The 23,040-nt window shown below is 53.1% G+C and overlaps 2 protein-coding genes across 4 annotated transcripts; one reads left to right on the top strand and one right to left on the bottom strand.

Moving 5' to 3' along the window:
- Positions 1-23: 23 nt before the first annotated feature.
- On the bottom strand, positions 24-3,480 carry ASPHD1 (aspartate beta-hydroxylase domain containing 1). The gene is made up of 3 exons (XM_081133369.1): positions 2,238-3,480; positions 953-1,066; positions 24-297 (listed from the first exon to the last, which is right to left on the bottom strand). Exons 1-3 carry the CDS (start codon positions 3,106-3,108, stop codon positions 188-190), a joined length of 1,095 nt encoding a protein of 364 aa, XP_080989495.1. The 5' UTR covers positions 3,109-3,480; the 3' UTR covers positions 24-187.
- Positions 1,476-22,952, top strand: SEZ6L2 (seizure related 6 homolog like 2). Of its 3 annotated transcripts, none has more exons than XM_081133368.1 (18): positions 1,476-1,541; positions 6,031-6,162; positions 6,833-7,132; positions 7,431-7,570; positions 7,854-8,055; positions 12,043-12,228; positions 12,881-13,049; positions 13,697-13,860; positions 15,585-15,785; positions 16,237-16,375; positions 16,998-17,194; positions 17,328-17,522; positions 19,871-20,062; positions 20,146-20,337; positions 20,856-20,894; positions 21,054-21,171; positions 21,293-21,389; positions 21,851-22,413. In XM_081133368.1, the coding sequence occupies exons 2-18, from the start codon at positions 6,039-6,041 to the stop codon at positions 21,878-21,880; spliced, it is 2,685 nt and encodes an 894-aa protein (XP_080989494.1). In that variant the 5' UTR covers positions 1,476-1,541; positions 6,031-6,038; the 3' UTR covers positions 21,881-22,413. The 3 variants fall into 3 exon arrangements, with proteins under 3 accessions (XP_080989494.1, XP_080989492.1, XP_080989493.1); XM_081133366.1 differs by lacking the exon at positions 1,476-1,541 and adding an exon at positions 4,491-5,106 and having other exon boundaries at positions 21,851-22,899; XM_081133367.1 differs by lacking the exons at positions 1,476-1,541; positions 20,856-20,894 and adding an exon at positions 4,502-5,106 and having other exon boundaries at positions 21,851-22,952.
- The last annotated feature ends 88 nt before the right edge of the window (positions 22,953-23,040 follow it).

The following is a 23,040-nucleotide window of genomic DNA, read 5'->3' as shown; positions in this document are numbered from 1 at the left end:
CTGGGAAGAAAGTAGCCAGGAGTTAGGAGAGGATTTAAGATTTGTATTTCAATGTTCACTAGCCAGTTCCCACCCTCAGCCCCACCCCACCTCCTGCAATGGAGAGGAGGTCCTAGCTACCATGCAAGCCATCCCTGAGTGCTGCATCTCTCTAGCCCAGATGTCTGAAAGCAACACCTTCCTTCCTTCAAGGGTCTGGTGCAAAGACAAAGTCGAGGGCCTGGCGCTCAGCCCCAGCCACATTGGGATGCCAAAGGTCCACGATGAATACCACTCGAGGCCCATCTTCAGGGGAGCCTAGAGTACATGGGAATGGAGATAGGAGAGTAACTGACATTAAGTACTTATGTGCCAGAGAGCTCACCATATACTGAAAAAAGCAAACACTTTGTAAGTAAATGCCAGGCACTGTTTTAACCCCTTATGTGCATTAACTCAACCATCAAAACAAACTCTGAAGTAGTTCCATAATTATTCCTATTTTATACAAAGTAACAGGTTAAATAACTTTCCCAAGTTCATACAGCTAGTAAGTACCAGAGGTATGTGTTGTATAAAAGAAGAGAAGATTAGCGCTCCCCTCGACAAGGGTGGAGGAGGCCCTCAGGCCTGACAACATGTATGTGGTTAGGTTACGGCATTGCCACTTACTTGGTGGCATCTAACCATCGTAAGTGCCAGAGGTAGCACAGGAACCCAGGTGGTCTAGGCCCAGGGTCTTGTGCTGTTAACCACTTTGCACCTACATTAATTTATTTAATGCTTCAGACACCTGATCAAGAAAGCAGTTTCCCCATTTCACAGGTGATTGGAAAAGTTATGTGACTTGTTCAAGGTTATGCACCTGGAAAATGGTGATGCTGGGACAGCAAGCCAGTGGGCCTGATTCTGCAGCCTCTCATCTATTCCCCTTCACTCTTTGTCCCTCCTAGCAGAATGGGAGCCCCATTACCATTATGAGCCACTGTGTGCAGGAAGGAGTCATCCACCAGTAGACAGTGTCCTTCAGCCCAGCACTGGGGCTCACCCCCAACCACCAGCTCACAGCCAGGGGGGATCTTCAGACCTGTGAAAAAAGATCCAGGCATCCAACATTCCTGCCTCCATGGAAGGGGCCCACCCCATTCAGTCAAAAAACAGACTGAGGGTCTTAAACACCAGGTTCTATGGTGGTTCCTCCTTGCTCTGGAAGATAACCAGAATTTAATTATAAAACAATACTGGCTGAAAGAAGTGCTAGGAGTTACAGAAATATGCAGTGCAAAGCGCAGTCTGTTCAGTTTCAGAGAAAAGGGAGGGCTTCCTGGAGGAAGTGGCAGTTTAACTCAAGAACCTATTGTTTTCTGGGCCTTCCCTCCCTGCGAGAGAGAAAACTAATGACTCCGTCCTTGCCCAGGGACCACACAGTAGAGTACTGTGAGAAAACTGAGCAGCCGCTTCCCGTGACAAGGAGTAAGAAGACATCCCAGAGGAGGTGACACTTGAAACATAAGTCCTGAAGGCTAAGTAGGAGTTTTCCAGGAGGTGATAAAATGATAAAGGTAAAGACATTTTAGGTTAAGGGTATAGCATGAGTGTGGTGTCTGCCAGGATTAGCCAGCAGGCTTTTATTTTTTAGAGCATGGTGGGAGGGAAGGCAAGGAAGGGAACAGATGGGAGATGAGGAGAGAAAGGATCTAGGCTTGATCCTGAGGCCAGTGTACCTCAAAGTGGAGGACACATCCACCTGGTAGCACAACACAGTCATGGAATTAAATAATCGGAAATTTGTTTTTCCATTTTCTCTCAGTTTTTAAAACACCAAAAAGAGAAAATCTCAGTTTGGTGCTACCATGACATTAACAACCACTAACATCACTCCCTCCTAAGCGAAGAGAGTGTAGGCTTGTCTCGGAGAGACTAGAGTCCTTGGCCAAAATTTGTAAAGCCTTTTTTTAAGTTTAAATTTGTTTTTATGAGTCCTTTCTATTTAGGACAAGTAATACTGATTATCATTGTTCTATAAAAATTCCTTTTAAATAAGTAAAATGTGGTGGAGTCCATATGAAGAAACATAGTACAGGTGGTAAATGACTATGGCAAAGCTTATGAAGATGGTTTGCAGATAACTGAAGCTTAGGGGAGGCCGCTGCTGTAGTGGAAGATTTCTGAGAAGAGGCATGGTCAGAACCACAGTGTAGAAAGCTCTGGTGGCAGAGAAGAGGCAAGGATGTTGTCTGCAGGCATCATCTACTTACCCAGATGGCATCTCACCCGGGCATTGGTGGGCCCACAGCGGCCTTCAAGCCGGGCTCCAGGAAGAAGGACAGAAAAGCCAGCATTGCCGAAGGTGTTGGCGCTCATGAAGCTCCGCAGCCCCCTCAGTGCCCGATAGGCCCTGGGGCACCGGCGGCAGTTGCTGGGTTGGCACCGGCCTGCTTGGTACAGCAGGAGCTGGTAGCACCCGGGAGCCAGTGCTGGGGACCAGCCCCGAGGCAGAGGGGTAGTCCCTGAGAAATCCCAGCTCACAGCCCCGAAGTCCCGCAAAATAGCAGGGAAGCTGCTTTCCAGGAGCTCCACATCATGTCGCTGGGCATCCCGCGGCACGAAGGGCACTGAGGGCAGGTCTGGCAGGAAAAGCAGGCCTGGGCGCTGAATGCCCAGGACACCTGGCCCTCCCCCAGGGACTGGGCCACCTTGAGCTGCCCGCCTCACCCTACCCATCCCTGCCCAGGAGTAGCGCCTGGCGTAGGCCCGGAGGCGACGGCTCACTAGACCTTCTGTCCTAGGTCCTTCCCCAGGCTCCCCAGAGCTCCCTAGGCTTGGCCTGCCAACCTCAGAGCATCCCCCAGGCCCACCACTGACACCCCCAACCCGACTCCCAACTGCCAGGGCCTGCATGTCTTGGGAGCCTAAGCAATAGCAGTACCAGAGGAAGAGAGAAGTGAGGGCTCCGAGGAGCAGGGTGAAGGCTGAGGAGGCCAGTGGCAACGGCCATGAGGGAACGATGGGCGGGGAGGCCATGGCCAAGAGGTCTGGGGCATCCTCCAGACCCCAGTCGCCCTGGCCCCCCAGTTCTTCCTCCATAGCTGCTCCCTGGTTACCCCCCAGGCTGTCTCCCTTCCACATTCCCACTCTATTCTCTCTCCTGAGCTCTTCCCCCCGCCCCGTGTCTCCCTTTCTCTCCTTCCTGCACCTTTAACCCTCCTTTCCCTCTCTTTCCTCTGCCTCTCTCCTCTCTGTTACCTCTTCTTTCTCCTTCCGGCAGTTTCCTCTCTCACCCTCTGTCTCCCTCTCCCCTTTCCCCTCCTCCCTGCACCCACCTCCCGTCCCTTTCCTTCTAGCTTCCCCGACAGCAGTCCCGACCCCACCTGGACCCGCAGCCCTGGGGACCTGCAACCAGCCGCCCTCCGCAGAGGCTTCTCTCCTCCCCGCCCCCTCTCCTACCTGCCCTCTAGTCTCATTCCACCCGACCGGCGGGTTCTCTCCCTCCCTCCCTCCCCCCGTCTCGCTCGAGCTCTCCAGCTCTTTCTCCCTCCTCGCTGCTTCCTTGGCTCCCACACACCCTGACGTCACTCCTCCCTACTTGAGTCTGCTCAGCTTAGCTACCCCAGCCCCTGCCCAGTGGAGGCGGCAACTCAGCCGGGGAAAAGGGGGGGGTGGTCTCCGGATTTCCCTCTCCCCAGACCCCAAAGGGGCGCCACGTGCGGCGCCAGGGGCAAGATGCCAACCTCCTGCCGCCCCGCAATGCGTATAGAAGGGGCGGGGCCTCCTGCGGGACAAACCAGGGGGCGGGGCAAGCGCGTGGATTGCGGACACAGATGCCCCGGCCCGTCCTTGGGTCCGCAGAGCCCTGGACCCGTCTGCCTGCGACTCCTCGCCCATCTCTCTCCGGAGCCAGCCCCCGGTGGCTGGCGGACGGGAGGCGGCCGCAGCCAATCGCCCAGGGCGCGGGGCGGGGCCCACAGGGCGGGGCCGGGAGCTGTCCGCGCCCGTGGTGCTGAAAAGGCGCTTCAGAGACGTTGCGAGAAATAAAAAATCAAAGTTGAAACCCCTGCTGGCTGGCCCGGCTCATGTTGTCCGTGAGATGACGGGCCTCTCCTCCCCAGATGCCAGCCTGTTTCCCCTTAGACTTCTCACAAACGTGCAAACTTGCCATTCTCCTAGAGGAGGGAAAGCCCATTACGCACGAGCTGCTGTAGGAAGGAAGGGGAAGTCCCATGGGGAGCCTGGATATGGGCTGGGGGCACACTGGGAACTGAGCAGGCGCAAGCCCAGCTGTGCCGCCCCTCTGCACCCTGGAAAGAGGAGATTCAGATTCCAGATGTTGCTGTAACGGCAGGGAGAGGGGCCCATAATTACTGCTGGGACCAGAGTTTCCCGTGCCTCCCCTAGGGGCCGCGGGAGTGAGGATTACAGTCCTGGCTCATACGGTCCTTCCTTCCTCCATCTGCACTTCCTCCTCCTCCCTCCCGCCCCCCAATAAATCCTAGGCTCCTCCCTTCGCCCGTCCCCAGGATCTGACGTGGGTTCGACACCTTTCTCAGCTTCTCCCTCCTTCAGCTCTAGTGCCCGAGCCTCGGCTCTCTAGGTTCCGCAACCCCCTCCACTCCCCGCCAAGCCCCTCTAAGGCCCAGTAGGGACCTTCCCGATCCTCGACCCCACCCCAGGCCCCCGGAAGCTATCTTGCCTTTCCTCAGCTGGATCCCACCTTGGGGTCCAATCAGCCTGGTGGACCCAGGAGCCCGAGCAAGAGAGTAACCCAGGAGGCCCGGCTCCTTCGGCCCTCTTGGCTCCACCCCCTGCAGCCGGAGCCGCGCCCCCTCTCCCACAGATCCCGGAGCGGAGAACAGAGATTGGGAAAGAGGGGTGGGCTCCAGGCGACTCCCCAGTCCAATTCTGCCCCTCCATCCCAAGGGGTAGAGAAATTGTCTTCCTTGCTAACTGCTAGCAGGAAAATAATTAAAGGGAAAGATAGGAGACAGAAGAAAGGTGACAGCTAGATTATTTAAGAGAGGCGCAGAGAAAAGAAATCAGTGTGAGTCGCCATGGGGACTCCCAAGGCCCAGCATCCGCCGCCTCCCCAGCTGCTGTTCCTAATTCTGCTGAGCTGCCCCTGGATTCAGGGTAAGGACATGGGATCGTGGGGGTGGGCCCCATGAAGGCCCCCAGGGGGGTCCTTTTCCCTTCTTTCTTGGAACACCCTGGGTCTTCCAAGCTCCTGGGGGAGGGGAGGGGCACAGCTGATGGGAAGGGACAAGTCAGGCCTTTCTAGTTTGTACCTGAAGCCCCTAACCCCACTATAGAGGAGGTGGGGAAATGAGTAAGGGTATCTTTTAGCAGCATCTCAAGGGTTAAATCCAGGAAGGAGGGCTGGGAAAGTTGGGGGGGGGGGTCTGTGGAGGCGGCAGAACACGCAGAGTACCTGAGTAGGAGATGGAGATGCTGGGAGAGATGCCAGGCACTGCACACACAACTGTTCTTGGATGTATGGACAAAGACAAATGAACAGAGGCACTGCTCTGAGACCAGATATTCAGTACCCCACTCTGCCCCTCAGCCAGACTCCAGGGAGAGACCACAGAGAATGAGGGAGAGAGAGAGAGAGAGAGAGAGAGAGAGAGAGAGAGAGAGAGAGGGAAGGGAAGAGAACACCACACTGCAGAGATAGAAATCCAGAGAGAAAGCTGGGCACTGCGGAAGCAAGGGCTGGGAGGTGCTGTCAGACCCTCCGCAGAGACCAGAAGACCACTGAGGTGAAAATGAATGCAGCACCAGTCCCGCTTCTCCACCCTGCCGGCGCTGTCCAGGGTTCATTAGAGCCAAGGTGCTCACTGAAGGCCCACACGGCCTGGGGGAAAACAGGGAAAGGGGTAGGATTGTGAGGGGCAGCTGGGAGCCCCTCCTTCCATCTTAGCTCTCAGCTCAGCCTGGGACCCTGTGAGCTCCTGCAGGCCCAGCGGAGGAGGGAGGAATAGCTCCAGGAAAGATCTTTCTGGTGAATCTAGGAGTGTGGGACAGTAAAAGGACTCCTACAACTTCATCTCTTAGGTCTTCCCATGAAAGAGGAGGAGGCACTGCCGGAGCCTGAAAGTGAGACCCCCACTGTAGCCTCAGAGGCCTTGGCCGAGCTGCTCCATGGGGCCCTGCTGAGGAAGGGACCAGAGATGGGCTACCTGCCAGGTGAGGCTCCCAGAGTGGCAAGAGTGACATAGAGGAAGAGGGAGAGACATGAACTCAGGGGAAGGGGGAACCAGGCCAGTAAAATCCAGAGGGAGATGGAAGGTGATGGTTAGAAAAAGACCAAACTGGGCATAGACAGAAAAATTGAGTCAGAATGGTCAAGAGACAGACAGAAACATAGACAATCAGAGAAAAAGACAGATGAAAACTCAGAGAACCAGAACCAGAAAACTGGTGAGAGAAAGACACAAAAAGAGAAAGAGAGAAATACAGAGGTTAGTAAACCTAGGATCATAAAATCAGAGAGTGATAAGAATTCTAATCAGAGAAATAGGGAGTTCCAGAGAGAGCCAAAGAGAGAGCAAGGCAGAGGAGAGAGGAAGGGGAGGAACCAGGTCTGACTGGGTGGCAGAGAGGGGCTCAGGGAGACTGTCAGGATGGAAGGGCCTGGTTCCCCGGTGCATGGGGGACAGAAAGGGGGAGGGTGTCAGGCAAGCCTTGGGAGGAGGTGGGGAATTTGGGTGAGGAAAGTAGAAGTGGGGGATGTGCACCTTGTGGTGGAGGTCTCTTGGGCTCAGTGGGGAACCTCCAGTCTCCCTCAGCCCTGTGCCCCACTCAAGACCCACCCATTTGCTCTTCCTGTGCCCTGACTTCCCTTCCACTGTCCCAGGATCTGATCCAGACCCCACACTAGCCACCCCTCCAGCCGGCCAGACCCTTGCAGCGCCCTTCCTGCCACGGGCCACTGAGCCAGGGACAGGGCCTCTGACCACAGCCGTCACCCCTAAGGAGGGTAGGGGGGCTGGCCCCACCGCGCCCGAGCTGCTGACCCCGCCCCCCGGGACCACGGCCCCACCCCTTGCCGGCCCCGCCTCCCCAGGCCCGCCCCTCGGGCCTGAGGGCGGAGAGGAGGAGACCACGACCACCATCATCACCACCACAACTGTCACCACCACGGTGACCAGCCCAGGTGAGGCGATTGAAAGGGAAGGGTACAGTGTTCCGGAGGAGCAGGGTCCGAGAGGCGGAGGGGCTGCCGGGAAGGTGTGAAAGAAGGGGTCTGGGTGCAGGTGGAGGAGCTTGCGCTTGATCACCAAGGCCGCCCTTACACACCCACGCTGCGTGCGCTCGCCGGGCACGGGGGCAGAGGAGCTCTGGGTACAGCTGGGGAGGGGCGCTGGGAGGAGGCAGAGCGGCCCCCCAGAGTTGCTTGGCTGGCAGGGCAAGAACACGGGTTTGTTCAGCTCCAGCCACTTATATCTTTTTAGTTTTGTGTAATAACAACATCTCGGAAGGTGAGGGGCATGTTGAGTCTCCAGATTTAGGGAGCAGCACCGGCGGCGCCTTGGGACTCCTGGACTGCACCTACAGCATCCGTGTCTACCCCGGCTACGGCATCGAGATCCAGGTAAGCGGACTTAAGCACATGATTGTGAAACCACCAAGCCCTTTCCTCTGGGCCCTGGGGTGTGCACGGGTTTGACCTGAGAGCCAGAGAACCTGTTTCCTAACACAAATGGGCCTGTTTTCTGATGGCCAGGAAGACGCCTGAAGTTCTACAACTTGCCAATGTCATTGTGGTGTTTGGGCTGCCACATACAGGGGAAAGGAAAGCGAGGGGCGGGGGCAGCTTCAGGGGTTTCCCGCTCCTGTTGACTTGTCCTGGGGGATCTGGGTCTTGGCTTCTTTAGGTGCAGACACTGAACCTGTCTCGGGAGGAGGAACTCTTGGTGCTGGCTGGTGGGGGAGCCCCAGGCCTAGCCCCCCGACTTCTGGCCAACTCCTCCATGCTGGGAGAAGGACAGGTCCTCCGGAGCCCAACCAACCGACTGCTCCTGCACTTCCAGAGCCCTCGGGTCCCAAGGGGAGGTGGCTTCAGGATCCACTATCAGGGTGAGGAGTCCAGGGTGCTGGTGGAAGGGCAGGGGCCACACTGGCACAAGGGACATCCCTAGGAGACTTCCAAGCACAGGGCAATGCTGGGGACTTTTCCTCCTGACTAGCTCCCTGGGGGCAGAATTCTCAGAAGAGACCTGTGCACAGTTATTTCACACACTTACAGACCTGCGCCTGAGTGTGCATGCATCCAAGTGAGAATTCATCCATTCACTCAGCAAATGTTTATCTAGCACCCACTTCATACTGGCCCTGTGTTAGCTTTGGGGAGAGGAATGAACAAGCCACATGTAAATCTGACTTCAAGGAACTCAGAATCCAGGTAGGAAGATGGACAAGTAACAGAATGATTATAGTTCAATGTGCTAAGGACCCATATCCCTATGGTGGAGGAATTCAGGCAGAAGGAACGAATATCAAAGGGACCTAAACTTCTCCTATGGAATATGGGGACACTGTCTTGGAGGAGATGGTGACTAAGCTGAAACCTCAAAGATGAGTTAGTTAGGGAAATGGCAGGAGGGGGCAAAAGAGAAAGGGAGATGTCTCGATGGCTGGAAAGGCACACTCCAAGACCCAGAGAGGAGAAAGAGCGTCAGCCCTTTGAAGAGTTGGAGTAATTCACCATGGGAGATAGAGTTGTCGTAGTTGTGTGATCTGGGACAAGTCACTTAACTTTTCTGTGCCTCGTTGTCTCATCTGAAAAATGGGAATTATAATTCTTGCCTTGTGGTGTTATTAGGATGATCAAATGAGTCAATACATGTCAAGTGCTTAAAATAGCATCTGATACACAGTGGGAGCTAAAAAATGTCAGTCATGCTGTTACAGTAAAAGCACAGGAAGGGGGAGGGGGGAGAAGAAAGCTAAGAGACCAGACCAGGAGGTAGGCTGGATTTGGATCATGAAGGGTCTTATCAGCTTCAGTAAGGAGTTCAGACTCCTTTCTCCTGCAAGGGAGGAGGGAATATTTTGAAGTGTTTAAAGCCAGATAGTGACAGCCTCAGATTTGAGACCTAGAAAGATCCTGCTGACTTGTGGGGACAGGGAAGGGGATATATTTGTGCATGACTGTATTCATGAGCACCCACCCACAGACAACCTATACACATGTACATCCACGATTGTCTGTGTGTACGGGAAACCTTCCCACAATGCAAGTATACATTCTAGCATACATGTGTGCATGATGCAAGGGGCCAAGCCCACTGTCCCATTCCACACACAAAATGCCTTCCTATGCTCCTCAGAAACAGGGGACTAAGTTGAGCCAATGTCCCCTTCATATCACCTCATGGCCTTACCTGCCCCCTTTTAGTTTTGCTGACCCCAAATCCCCTTCCCAGGACACACACAACTTATTCTCTTCATAACCTCTCTAGCCTATCCTGAGGCTTCCATTGGGGACCTGCCCCAGGGACTCGTATGTGCAAGGTGGAGGCACCCAACACTAGACCTATTTGTGGAGAAACCAGTGAACTGAGGGACATATAGTTGGTGGTCAGGGTCATATACAGTTGTTGGGGAGCAAGGGCATTCCTTGTGTCTAGGGCAGAGGGCTGGACTTCAGATATTACAGAATGGCCCCCTGCTGCCTCCTTGAAGCAGCCACTTCCCTGGGGCATTGAAAATAGGACTCTAGGCTAAGTAGAACATTTGGGGAAGCAGGGCTATTTCATAAATTGGCCTTCATTACCTGTCTCAGTCTTCTCTCTTTACGGCTTTTCCAGGCACCTTTGGGACCAAAGCCCTGTTTAAGCCCTTCCAAATCTGCCCTAGCTGGGGCCTCTGGTCCAGTGTGGCCTCATTAGCTTCTCTGACAGGCCAAAGTCTCCATCACCCCTCACCCCAAGCCCAGCAACTGTTGTTTCATTTGCTTCCCACAGAAACCCTGGGGATGGCCATTGTCAACTCCATCTCTGAGAGGAAAAAAAAAGACTGAGGTTATGTGGATAGCTGTCACCTGCAAATTCTTTGCAGAGTCAGAAATCAGAATCCCAAGTCCCTGACTCTTAGTCATTCATTAATTAAGGCTGGTTAGAGGCAGGTGATTAACATTTTCTGAGCACTTTTTATGTGCTGGGTGCTTTGCATGTTTGTTTGTTTGTTTTACTTTAAGGCCAGTCCTCATTGATAGGGATTATTATTGCCATTTAATGGGTTAGAGGCCCTAGCGGCGGAGTCACCTACTGAAGGTCATAGAGCTAATAAGTTATAGAACTAGAACTGGAATTCAGATCTGCCTGTCTCCAAATCCAGTGCTCTTTGCACTGTTCCACACTACCTCTTGGCTGCATCAATTGATCAGCTAATCCAGACTTTTAGGAGACAAAATAAACAAGGCTTGATTCAGTCTCTTAATGACAATAGACAGTAGTTAATGTGATGATAAAATTATATGTGTGGGACTGTGTATAGGCAAGAGAGCAACCAATTCTATCAGAGAGAGGAGGGGTCAGGAAGCCTTCCTGGAAGAGATGGCACTTCAGTTACTCATTGAAAGATGAGAAAAGCAGGAGAGGGCCTTGCAGGTAGGGGAAATGGTGTGAAAAAACATGGAGGTGAGACCATAAGGAGTCACAGCCTACACTGTGAAGGATATGTGGGTCATAGATGATGAGAATTGGAGGTGGAGGTGCTGGGCTTGAATGTCAATCTAAAGCACTGAGACTCGATCCTGTCGATCATGGAGAGCTATCACTGAGGCTAACATTTATTCAAATCAATGTTTTCTAGAAGGTTGTTTTTATGTCTGTCTATCTTAGTAGACTGTAGATTCCCAAAGAGCAAGGCCTGGGTCTTTTCATCTCTCTCTCCCCAGGAACCCATCAAGGAAATACTTGTTGAATTTTGAATATAGGGAGAGACCAGGTCTCTTACAGAATCGCTGAGGGCTAGAGAGTCAGAAAAAGCAAAGGCCTAGGCAAGCTGGGATCTCCCAAGCCCCCTGCTAACTGTAGTCTGCCCCTCCTACAAGACCCAGCTTTGGTGTATTTCTTCCAAGAAACCCTTCTTGATGAGCTCCACCTGGTCTGAAACAGACACACAGAGCTCTATCAAGATTGAATTCAGAGTCCATCATTTACTACCAAATCACTTTCCATTTATTTGTTTTATCCTGTATGATTCCACAAGAATTTCAGGAGGCTTTCAGAAATAATTCAAGTAATAAAATGAAATGGAACAAGTAAGAAACAATTGGTACCAGGTAAAGTTTATTAAAGTTGAGAAAATAGGGTGCAGATGGACAAGACTTTGTTGCTGGGGATAAGCCACAATGTAGTTCCAAGCTTCCTAGCAGCCGGTGCAAAAAAGGATTACAGGGTTCTCACAGCAAGAAAGGAGAAGACAAAACAGTTCCTTAACAAAAGCAAAGTTGTCCCTAGCACTTCACTTGCACTGGGAGATTCACTTAGGGAGCAGTGAGGATAAAGGCCTTTAGTGATAAAATATCCAGGTTCCTAAAGGAGTTTCATTTGGTTCCTCTGGGTGAGAACTGAGGGTAGAATACCATAGTGTAGCCCAGAGAAAGGCCACCGTGTGTGCAGAGGGGAGAAACTGCTCCGAGGCACCTAATAATTTGGAGCCACATTTTCTGCACCTGGAAAATAGGTCACAGTGTTTCTCTGACCACCTCAAAAGCACCATGTGAACTCACTTTGGAAGGTGAACAAGCTCTGCAAATATTATTTGTTATTATTAGAGCTGGATGGGGTTCAGAGTGGTCAATTGATTTGCCAGAGGTCACATAGCAAATGAGTGCTAGGATCCAGAATTTCTTTGAGTCTTTGGTACTTTATCTATAAAATAAGGGCCTAAGTGGGTAGGTAAGGGATGTTGAAATGACCTCTTCATGAGACAATGTTCCCACATGAGTATGGAGCCCATTTGTGCCCCCAGGGGTCCTGGAAAGAGGGGAGGAAGTGCTGGGGGACTGGTGAGAGAAGGAGGCATGGGAAAATGAGGCCCTGTTCCCTGTTCCAGCCTACCTCCTGAGCTGTGGTTTCCCTCCCCGGCCCACCCATGGGGATGTGAGTGTGACAGACCTGCACCCTGGAGGCACTGCCACCTTCCACTGTGATTCAGGCTACCAGCTGCAGGGTGAAGAGACCCTCATCTGCCTCAATAGCACCCGGCCAGCCTGGAGCAGTGAACCCCCCAGCTGCATGGGTGAGTCTCCTGCTACAATAGGTGGGGAGCTTCGGTCCTAGGAGTCCCTTTGGAAGGATCCTGTCCTGGGGGTCTCCATCTTTGGGGAACACCCATCTTGAAGGGGTTTCAACCCTGAAGAGTTGCTATCCTGAGGCCTCCATCTGGAGCTCTTTATAGTGAGGGTCTCTATCCTTGGAGTCTCCATGCTTGGGGGATCTCCATCTGGGAATGTCCATATCGGGAGTCACCATTCTGGAGGTCCCTTCTTTTGGAGACTCTTCATCCTAGAGGAAAACATTCTTGGGGGGGGGGTCTTAAATCTTTGGAGGGTCTCTATCCTGAATAGTCCTCATCCTGGGGATCCCAACTTGAAGACTTTCCATCTGAAGGCTTAAATTGGGGGGTCCCCCATAATTCCCCATCCCAGCATGTCCATATCTGGGGAGTCTTCATTCTGGTGGAATCTCCATCCTGGGGGGTGTCCATCCTAGGCTTTCCTATTCTAGGTCTGGGTGCCTACCTGGGTGGTAGCCCGGAAAAGGTCCTGTTCTCTGGGATGAATGTGTAGGGCAGAGGCCATGCTGAGGCCAGGTCCCAGGCAAAGGTGTGGATGCAACAGCCCTGAAGATGGGAGGACAAGTCACCTTAACCTCCTCTCCTCTGCCCACAGCATCCTGTGGTGGCACCATCCACAATGCCACACTGGGCCGCATCGTGTCACCTGAGCCTGGGGGAGCTGCAGGGCCCAACCTCACCTGCCGTTGGGTCATCGAAGCAGCTGAGGGACGCCGGCTGCACCTGCACTTTGAGAGGGTCTCACTGGATGAGGACAATGACCGGTGAGGGTTTGGGTCTTGGGTCAGAGGTCCCCACCTCAGGGAAATAGGGAGGCTGCAGTGGGGGTCAGACTGACCTTGGGTAGATCCTACTTGGGATCTGTGTCAAACGCAGGTTAGTCCTTCCTTTTCTGAGGCAATATAGCTCTGCAAACTTTGCCGAGGCGAGTCTCAAGCTCTCTGTGCCTCCGTCTCCTTATCTGTAGAATGTTGATAATAGTGCCTCTCTCAAGGTTTCTGTGAGGATAAATGCATTAAGATGCGTAAAGTGCTTAGAATGGTGCCCAGCACACAGTAAGCACTAGAAACGTGTTTCCCATTGTCATTTGCCATTGTGGTCATCAGTATCATTCTTTAACTGACAAACTGCTACCCCAGCTCTTCCAGCAGTTGCTATGTGACATTAGGCAGGTTACTTCATCTCGCTGTGCCTCAATTTCCCCATCTATAAAATGAAGGATAATAATAATAGTATCTGACTCAAGGACTCTTGTGAGGATTAAGATAAAATATGTAAAGGCTTAGAAAAGTACATGGCGTAAAATTAATGTTTGAAAATAATAGCTATGAAAATAACTAGAAGAGTAGGCAAGAGATGAGGCAGCTTCTCAGGGGAAACTGAGCTCCTGGCCACCCTCTGTCCACCCCAGGCTGATGGTGCGCTCAGGGGGCAGTCCCCTGTCCCCAGTGATCTATGACTCCGACATGGATGATGTCCCGGAGCGGGGTCTCATCAGTGACGCTCAGTCCCTCTATGTGGAGCTGCTTTCAGAGACACCTGCCAACCCCCTGCTGCTAAGCCTCCGATTTGAAGGTAACTACCCTCCACCCCCCTGCCCCCAGCCATAACCCCTGCACCTTCCCCTCTTCCTGATGCCCACACATGGCTACAAGCACATACTCTATCCCTGCTCATCTCTGTGTTTAGATTCCTAAAATCTGACTTGCCTCCCCACCCCAAAGCTACAAGGATCCCTTCATAAGAACCCCTTCTAATTTCATGAGGTGGCCTTTTCTATTTAAGCTTCATGTATGGCTGGATCCAGGTACACAACCAAGAGGCCAATTACCTTAAACTCTCAGTTCTTTTCTCTGCATTGGCTTTATTCTCAGGCACTCCAGTCTGTGGTGAACCTAGCACTTCTAGACTAACATACTACCAACTTAGTAACTCTATCAGAAAGAGCTTCGGCAAAACTTTCCTAAGAGCTTCAGCAAAAAAAATGCCAGGAAATGTTCTCATTAGCCTGGCTTAGGCCATCTGCCTATGCCTGAGCCAGTCACTGCAGCTAGGGGCAGGTGGTGCTGTGATTGGCAGATCCACATCACGTGGTCATCCCTAGTTGGCTCCAGCTGAATCTCATGGACTGGAAATGGAGGAGGCGTGTGTGCCAAAATGAAGGGGGATTGGGTGCTGGACAGATAGAAATAGGAGGTCACTGATCATGGGTGAAGAAGCATTTGAGCTGGGCCTTACAGGATAGAGATAATTTTAAAAGAGAGAGATTGGGAATTAGCATTTTGGGTGAAAGGAACAGTGTGAGCAATGGTAAAGAGGTAGAGAAAGGCCTGTTTGGGAAATGGAGCATTTCAGTGTAACTGGAGCAGAGGATTTGTGCAAACAGTAGCAGGAGAGAGACAAAGAAAGTGAAATGCTCAGAATGGGAGGGGTTAGTTCCTGGTATGAATCAAGAGAGAAATGGAATTGGCTCTGGGCCCTAATGGATGTGTAGGATTTGGCCATGACAACTTATAAGGTTAAGTAACAGTGAAATAGACAGTGAATGTAAAAAATAAATTGCATGTTATATTCTGAGAGTGCAAAGAGAATTCCTAGGTTCGAGGCCTGCCTGCAAAGTTGTGGTCCATGAGCTTCAGATTCCTGTTCTGTATCACAGGCACCTAAGTCTTAGCTCACAGATAGTTTTGCAGCTAAGGTATGATCAGGTGGGGAAAAACAAAAATGCTCTATAAATGTTCATTTTTGCTGATTTAGTCCAAAGTCAAAGCTGAGTAGCTTTTGCGTTAGCTGCACTTTTAGCTTCTAGCCACAGCATGGACAATCAGGACTTATCAGAATCCAACTGTTATTTTTGAGAAGACAGCACACCTACATGAGTGCTCCAAAGTCATGCTCCCCCCGCCCCCCTCACTCCCACTCCTTTGCAGTTTCCAGAGCCAAGTGTTTCTGGCTGGGAATTAAGCAACCTTGGTTTCAGATGTGGTTCTGCCACTGCCCTACTGTGTGACACTGGGCAAGTGGTTGTCTGTGGACCTCAGTTTCCTCATTTGTAAAATGGTGGCTGGGATTTGACTAGCTTAGGGGCTTCTCTCCAGAGGCTGGGGAGGTAATATAAATGTACAAATGAGGAGTGTTAGGGTTTTGGGAAAACTGGAGAGTGAAAGCTGAGTCCAAAGGCATTCAATTTTAAACAACCCACTGAGTAACCAAACAACACTTGAATTCAGCCCAAGTCCCCCAGTTTGAGACCCCTTAAGGCCTGTCCTAATGCTTAATTTGTGTGATTGACTCCTTAGCCTTTGAGGAAGATCGCTGCTTTGCCCCCTTCCTGGCACATGGCAATGTCACCACCACAGACCCTGAGTACCGCCCAGGGGCGCTGGCTACCTTCTCATGCCTCCCAGGATATGCCTTGGAGCCCCCTGGGCCCCCCAATGCCATCGAATGTGTGGATCCCACAGAACCCCACTGGAATGACTCAGAGCCAGCCTGCAAGGGTGAGCCTTACATATCCCCAATAAGTCCTTCAGTCTATAGACTACCCTCTGAGCTGGGAATCCTACGAAGGCCATTCAAGGAGACCTGCGTATCCAAACCTAATAAACCCAGGCCTTGGGTAAATCCCTGACCCTTTCAGAGACTCAGTTTTCTTAGCTAAATAATGGTGGGCTTGTTACAGAATTCAGGGTCACAACCCAAATGTCTCCAAGAGCTAGAAGTGGAGTTGGGCTAAGTCTTGAACTGGGTGGAGAGTGGGCAGAGTTTATTAAGAGCAGGGCTGGGGATTGGACACAACAGGACTAGGGGTGGTGAGAAAAAACAGGTGGGTGATAGATAATAGGAAACCTGTGAGGCGGTCTGGTGCATACAATTGGGAGTGGTGAGGACTGTGGTGAAATGGCCTGCATGCCAACCAGGGTCCTGACCCTAACACCCCTTCTACCCTAGCCATGTGTGGAGGGGAGCTGTCAGAGCCAGCTGGTGTGGTCCTCTCTCCAGACTGGCCCCAGAGCTATAGCCCCGGCCAGGACTGCGTGTGGGGCCTACATGTCCAGGAAGAGAAGCGCATCTTGCTCCAAGTTGAGATGTACGTTTGGGTGCTGCAGAGGGTGCGATGGGTGTGGGCTCAGCAAACTGTGGAGTAACAACACACTAGCCTGCCTTCGGAGCCTGACTGGCTCCTCTGTCTGCACAAGATTCGGTGAATATATGGTCTGAGGAAAGAGGCGACTAACGGTTCCTGACCGGGGTGCGGGTTGTCAGGTAGACCCAGGTACAAATCACTAATTAGCCAGGCCTTGGACAAGTAACTGCAGTAATGCAGCCTTCCTCAGGGGCCCTTGTGAAAAAGGGGCTCGGTCTGGTGTCTCTCACTCAGGCTGTTTCTGAGCCCCCCCACCCCCCCAGCAGGTCTCTAGGGACTGGGCTCAAGCTGCTGCAGCATCAACAGAACATGAAGTGGGTGGGGGGAGAGTCCAGGGAGCTGATTTGGGATGAGGCGGTCACGTGACTGGACAGAACCAGGGCAGAACCCAAAAGCAGGTCCTCAGGCGGGGCCTAGAGTTGGGCCGAATGGCCCTGAGCTTGAGGAGCCACAGAACTGGTGGGACCTGGAGAGACTAGCATAGAGAAGCCCATGACTGGTCAAAGCTGAGGAGGGGCCGGACGGATCGTAGGCCAGCCCCCATATCTGGTCCTACTCCCTGCAGCTTGAATGTGCGAGAAGGGGACATGCTGACACTGTTCGACGGGGACGGTCCCAGCGCCCGAGTCCTGGCGCAGCTGCGGGGACCTCAACCGCGCCGCCGCCTCCTCTCCTCTGGGCCGGATCTCACGCTGCAGTTCCAAGCACCGCCTGGGCCCCCAAACCCGGGCCTGGGCCAGGGTTTCGTGTTGCACTTCAAAGGTACCGAGGTCTAGGGTCCCAAGATGGGAATGGCTCCAGTAGGCCAGAGACCCTAGGAGGAGCGAGGCCCCGAGGCTGGAAGGGTGCCCTGAGCCGCAGGACAGCCTCTAAACTCGCTGTGTCTACACTGCAGAGGTCCCCAGGAACGACACGTGCCCCGAGCTGCCACCTCCAGAGTGGGGCTGGAGGACGGCTTCCCACGGGGATCTGATCCGGGGCACCGTGCTTACTTACCAGTGCGAGCCTGGCTACGAGCTGCTCGGCTCCGACATTCTCACCTGCCAGTGGGACCTGTCCTGGAGCGCAGCGCCGCCCGCCTGCCAAAAGAGTGAGCCGGGGACCCACCCCAGGCGCCCTCGCCTGGCTGGGTTTGCAGCTCCGCTTGGGCCCCGCCCCCATTTCCCTCTGCGCCCCGCCTCCGCCCTTTGTCCCCACCCCAGTCCTGCCCCAGTTCAGTCCCTTCTCGCTGGGTCCTGCCTGCATCTTCCTCAGGCCCCGCCCCTATACCCTTTGGGTTCCACTCTTGCTTCTCGGTGCCCCGTTTCCTCTGGACTCGCTGGGCCTCATTCTCATCTTCCCCAGGCTGCATCCCACTCTCTGCACCGCTCAGGGCCCTGACCCCGTTTCCTCTGGGCCCCGCCTCATCTTTTCAAGGCCCCGTCTGAGCTCTACCCCTTCCTGGCCCTGCCCCATCAATGCTTGGTTGCGCTCTACCAGTTCTAGGTCCTGCGCCAGCCTCTCAGTCCCCAACTCTTGACATTACAGGGAGTCACTTTGCTAGGGCCCAGGCAGCCATTGAAGGCCCATGCTGGGTTGGGGTTGGGGTTATGCGGAGGGATTGGGGTCCCTCCCTACCCTGACAGAGTTCACAGTCTGAGAAAGGGACAGCTAGTTAAACAACTCAGGATGTTACAGAGTGGTAACCACAAATACTTAACATCTCTGAGCCTCGGCTTCCTCATCGGTGAAGTAGGAATAGGGAGGGGGCTGTGAAGAGCCAATGACAGTTTTTCACACAGTGCCTGGTGCGTGTAAACAGTAAGTAGTAGCTGCTGTAAGTATGAAGAACAGCTGTGGGAAGAGGGGTAGGTTACTTGTCCCAGGGAAGGGGCAGATTTCACAGAAGAGGTGACATTTTTTATTTTTTATTTTTTATTTTTTTAAATCCTCACCTGAGGATATTTTTTCCATTGCTTTTTCGAGAAAGTGGAAGAGGGGGAGGGAGAGAGAAACATCCATGTGAGAGAGACACATTGATTGGTTGCCCTCTGCACTCCCCCTGACCTGGATCAAACCTGCAACCCAGGTATGTGCCCTTGACTGGGAATTGAACCCATGACCCTTTGGGAAGGCCCATGCTCCATCCACTGAGCCACACTGGCCAGGTCCAGAAGACGTGACATTTAAAGCAGCTGGGGGCCAGGCCAGCATGGCTCGGGTTGGTTGAGCATCATTTCATGCACCAAGAGGTCGCTGGTTGGATTCTCCTGTCAGGGGACATTCCCAGGTTGCAGGCTCGATCCCTAGTAGGGGGCATGTGGGAGGCAACCAATCCATGTCTCATCGATGTTTCTCTCCCTCTTCCTTCCTCTCTCTCTCAAAAACCAATAAAAACATATTTTTAAAAAACCATATACTTTAGAAATAAATAGAGGAGCTGGGAGTTTTTATCTTTTAGAAGAGCAAAAAGGGGTGGCATCTCACCGCTTTCTCCGTTTTGGGAAGCCTGTTACTAGGATAAGGGTTGTAGGTATTCCACCTAGCAGCCACTGGGGACAATGGTGGGTCAATGAGCGTAAGTTTCAGGAAGCCAGATTTGGGTTGGACACAAGCCTAGTTGATGCAGCTTCCCATCTCTGGGAGGATTCATAGGATATCCAGTTTGGAACCCAGACAGGACAGGGACAGGGACAAGGACAGAGAAGGATGGAGGCAGGATCCAGAGGGGGTAGGGCCTGGCCCCACTGCTCCAGGAGGGAATCTGCCTAAGGAGGCACATTGAGCCCAAAGCCGAGCTGAGATCCAACTCTCTGAATCTCAGCCCAGTGCTCCACAGCCATGACCCTGGGTGGTTCCAGCTCTGCCACTCCCTGTCTGAGTGGCCATGCACCAGTCATCTGACTGCCCCCAGGCCTGGGCCCCAAGGCAGATGACAGTGGCATTGACCTCTCAGGATTATCAGAGTAATGTCGCGTTTGTAAAACATTTAGCAGGATGCCTTGCACAGACCTATATACAAGAAATGGCTATGATTGCGTCTCTTCCACAAGGTCGTAAACTCAGGCACCTGCAGGGCCAGGCAGCACATCAGCGAGCAGGACGGGCTGGGAATGATGAGAATGGGGGGAGCAGGAGGGCCGGGCCCCTCTAACGAGGACAGCTGCTGTTCTGCTGCTGATCTGCCATGCAGGCCTGACACTGCTGGGATTTAGCTGGCATGTTCAATACAGTGGTTAAATTTTTAAAATTTTATCCTAGGATGGGGGCCTGGGTTGCCCCAATTACTCTGTTTTCCCAAAGAAGCCGGAAATATTGAATTATAACTTTTTCTAACTCCTGCTCCCTTCATTCTGAAGAAATAGTGGGAAGTAGGGGGTTCAGACCTCTCCTGGCCCTAAGCTTCTGGGAGACCTTTTAAGGCACTAGCTCCCCTTGACCTTGCCCTCTTGCCAACAGTCATGACTTGTGCTGACCCTGGTGAGATCACCAATGGGCATCGTACCACCTCGGACGCTGGCTTCCCTGTTGGCTCCCATGTCCAGTACCGCTGTCTGCCGGGGTACAGCCTGGAGGGAGCGGCCGTCCTCACCTGCTACAGCCGGGACACAGGCACACCCAAGTGGAGTGACCGGGTCCCCAAGTGTGCCTGTGAGTCTGGGGACATCTGGGAAGGATGGCTGGGTGGCTTGCTCAGCAGTGTGGCTGGCATGTGACTGACATGTTCCCTGCAGTGAAGTACGAACCATGCCTGAACCCCGGGGTGCCAGAGAATGGCTATCAGACATTGTACAAGCATCACTACCAGGCCGGCGAGTCTCTGCGCTTCTTCTGCTATGAGGGCTTTGAGCTCATCGGCGAGGTCACCATCACCTGTGTGCCCGGCCACCCCTCACAGTGGACCAGCCAGCCCCCGCTCTGCAAAGGTGCCTGGGCAGACAGGGCAGGAGGGGGCATAGTAGTGTTCAGGGAGTGACAGGGCTGAGAAAGTCAGGCAGCAAATTTGAGACCAATGGTAACCCTGCTGAGCTCCCCATTCACCTCCTGCGGGCTCTCATCCTCATGGCTACACCCAGAAGTCCTGGGGAAGTTCACAGTCATAAAGTTATCCTAAGGGGTTTAGAAGAAGGGGCTTCAGTTTGGAAGCCTCTTGTGCTCTGGATGGGTCTCAGTTTCCCTATTTTTGAAAGTTCTACAGACCTGGATGGTTTAGACTGCCCAGAGTTAGGAACCCTGAACTTTTAGTGGTCCGCAGGGAGAGGAAGAAGGCCCTGCCCTGACTCCTCCTACTCCATCCCCACCAAGGGAAAGATAAGGCCCAGGTTGAGCAGCGGGCAGGGAGAACCAGGCTCTCCAGCCCAGCCCCACTGGGCTCCCGGCCCTCTACCCAGCCTCCTTCCCTCCCTGGCTCAGACCCCGTCCCCTCCCCCTCCTCTCCCTGCAGTGGCCTATGAGGAGCTCCAGGACAACCGAAAACTGGAAGGTCAGTGAGGGCACAGGTGGAGACCCAGGCCTGGCTGAGTCGGGAGGGCAAGGCAGAGGCTGGGGGCAGGCCAGGCCCCAGAGGGATGAGGCCCAGGGTTCAGGGCCCAGGGCAGGAGGCTGGGAGAGCCCGGGGCTCAGCCTCTGCTCCTCCCACCAGTGACCCAGACCACAGACCCATCGCGGCAGCTGGAGGGTGGAAACCTCGCCTTGGCCATCTTGCTGCCCCTAGGCCTGGTCATTGTCCTGGGCTGTGGCGTTTACATATACTACACCAAGTAAGTACCGTACTCAGGGAGCTGGGTCCGGGGCGGACGTCCTGCCTGCCTGCTGAAGCCTGGGTGAGGCGGGTTGGGGGCTCACCTCTCTATAAGCCTCTCTGTCTCCTCCCTTTCCCAGGCTGCAGGGAAAATCCCTCTTCGGCTTCTCGGGCTCCCATTCCTACAGCCCCATCACTGTGGAGTCAGACTTCAGCAATCCACTGTATGAAGCTGGGGTGAGCCCTTCCCCTACCCCGGGAGTGCCACATAGCTCAGCTCCCCCAGGACTCCATAACCTTCTCTCCAGGTTTCTATCTTGGGAATTTCAAACTTAGCTGCCTACAAAGGCCACATCAATGAACAAAGCAAGTCAGGTGTGAACAATAGGGAGTGGTAAGGACTTTGGCTAATGGGAGAATTTGTGCCCCATCTAGTCCATAGTGGAAACAGGCCTAATTGCCAGATTGTTCAAGACAATCCAGAAATTCCGATTTTTATGTCATTTTAATTTACTGTAGGATGAACGAAACATATCCACTGGCCATATTCACCCCTATTTCCACCCCACGGCCCCGAAACCACCAATGATGTTACTTTAAAAGTCTAGGGTCTTTCCCCTTCTTTGTAGCCTCCCCCATGTTGCTGCTTCCTCCACCTCCATCCCACTCAGCAACTGATCCCATCTCTCTGTCTCCAGGATACACGGGAGTATGAAGTTTCCATCTGAACCCCAAGACTAAGGCAGCAGGATCCAAGACGCCCCTCCCCTCCTCATTCTGGGCAGGGAGGAGCACAGGACCTGGTCTCCAGCTCCTTTCCTCCCTGTTGTGTAAATAGTCTCCTGGTCCCATAGGGGGGCTTCGATGGTTCTGGGGACCCTACAGTAAATAAACCAGCATCCTGCCACCCAAACCTACTCTTCTCAGTTGCCAAACAAGGGGCCTACCCCACCCTACTGGCTTTTGGACCCTGGCATGGGAACTCAGCTCCCCTACAACTCCTGGGGCCCCTCCAGCCCAGGGTACCCCATAAGGACTGCCCCTGAGAGCTCTGCTGTTCCCTTGGCCATGAAGCCTCTGCCCTTCCCAGATGCTCTGGCCCAGGCCTAACCCCTGGGCCTTGGAGGGTCAGAAGAGGAGAGATGAAGGGGAGAGCTGGGACAAGGCCCCTATGCCCTTCCTGCCATCTACTCAACCCACAATCTCTACCTTTGCTTCTGGATTTTTGTTTTTGAGCAATAAACAGAAAATCACCATTTGTAATTGGGCTGGTGGGGTGTGGGAAGGTGGGTCACTGAGTTGGAGACGGTGATGGTGGCCTCTCTGGAGAGAGAGCTGGGAAAAGGGGAACAATTTTTTTGCGGGGGAGGGGGATGGAAATTAAAGACTAGGCTCAGGGCAATGTCAAGGGGTCAAAAAACCTGGCTTTAGGGTCAGCCTTTGTGGAGGAGAGACTGGGACAAGCCCGCTCTGGGCCTCAGCTGTCTGCCCACCAGGGCCTGATGGTTTCAGGCTCTTCTAGCAGGGAGAGAGCTGGCAGTAGCCCCCTCTCCTCCTGTTTGGCAGGAGACAAACAGTTGTCAATTTGTTTCATGACCAGTTTAACCCCCTTTGGGAATTTTTGTATCCGTCTAAGTATGCTATCTCCCCCGACTCACCTTTTTGGCATTTAAACATATCTGCTCTTAAGGGTCTACCAAGTATTGGTCATATTTGCAGCATGTCACAAACAGTGAGCTTGTTTTGTATCCTGTGTCATTTTCTACTTTAATTTTGAACATTATAAGGAATCTCTAGCCTGTTTGTCTAGAATTTTACTTAAAATTTTATATTTAAATACAATTAAACATTTAGGACCTTCAAAAAGATACTGAAATACTCAAAAGGG

Source organism: Miniopterus schreibersii, assembly GCF_964146895.1.
Source record: "Miniopterus schreibersii genome assembly, chromosome: 3".
NCBI classification, from domain to species: domain Eukaryota; kingdom Metazoa; phylum Chordata; class Mammalia; order Chiroptera; family Miniopteridae; genus Miniopterus; species Miniopterus schreibersii.
This window is presented reverse-complemented; position numbering and strand designations above follow the sequence as displayed.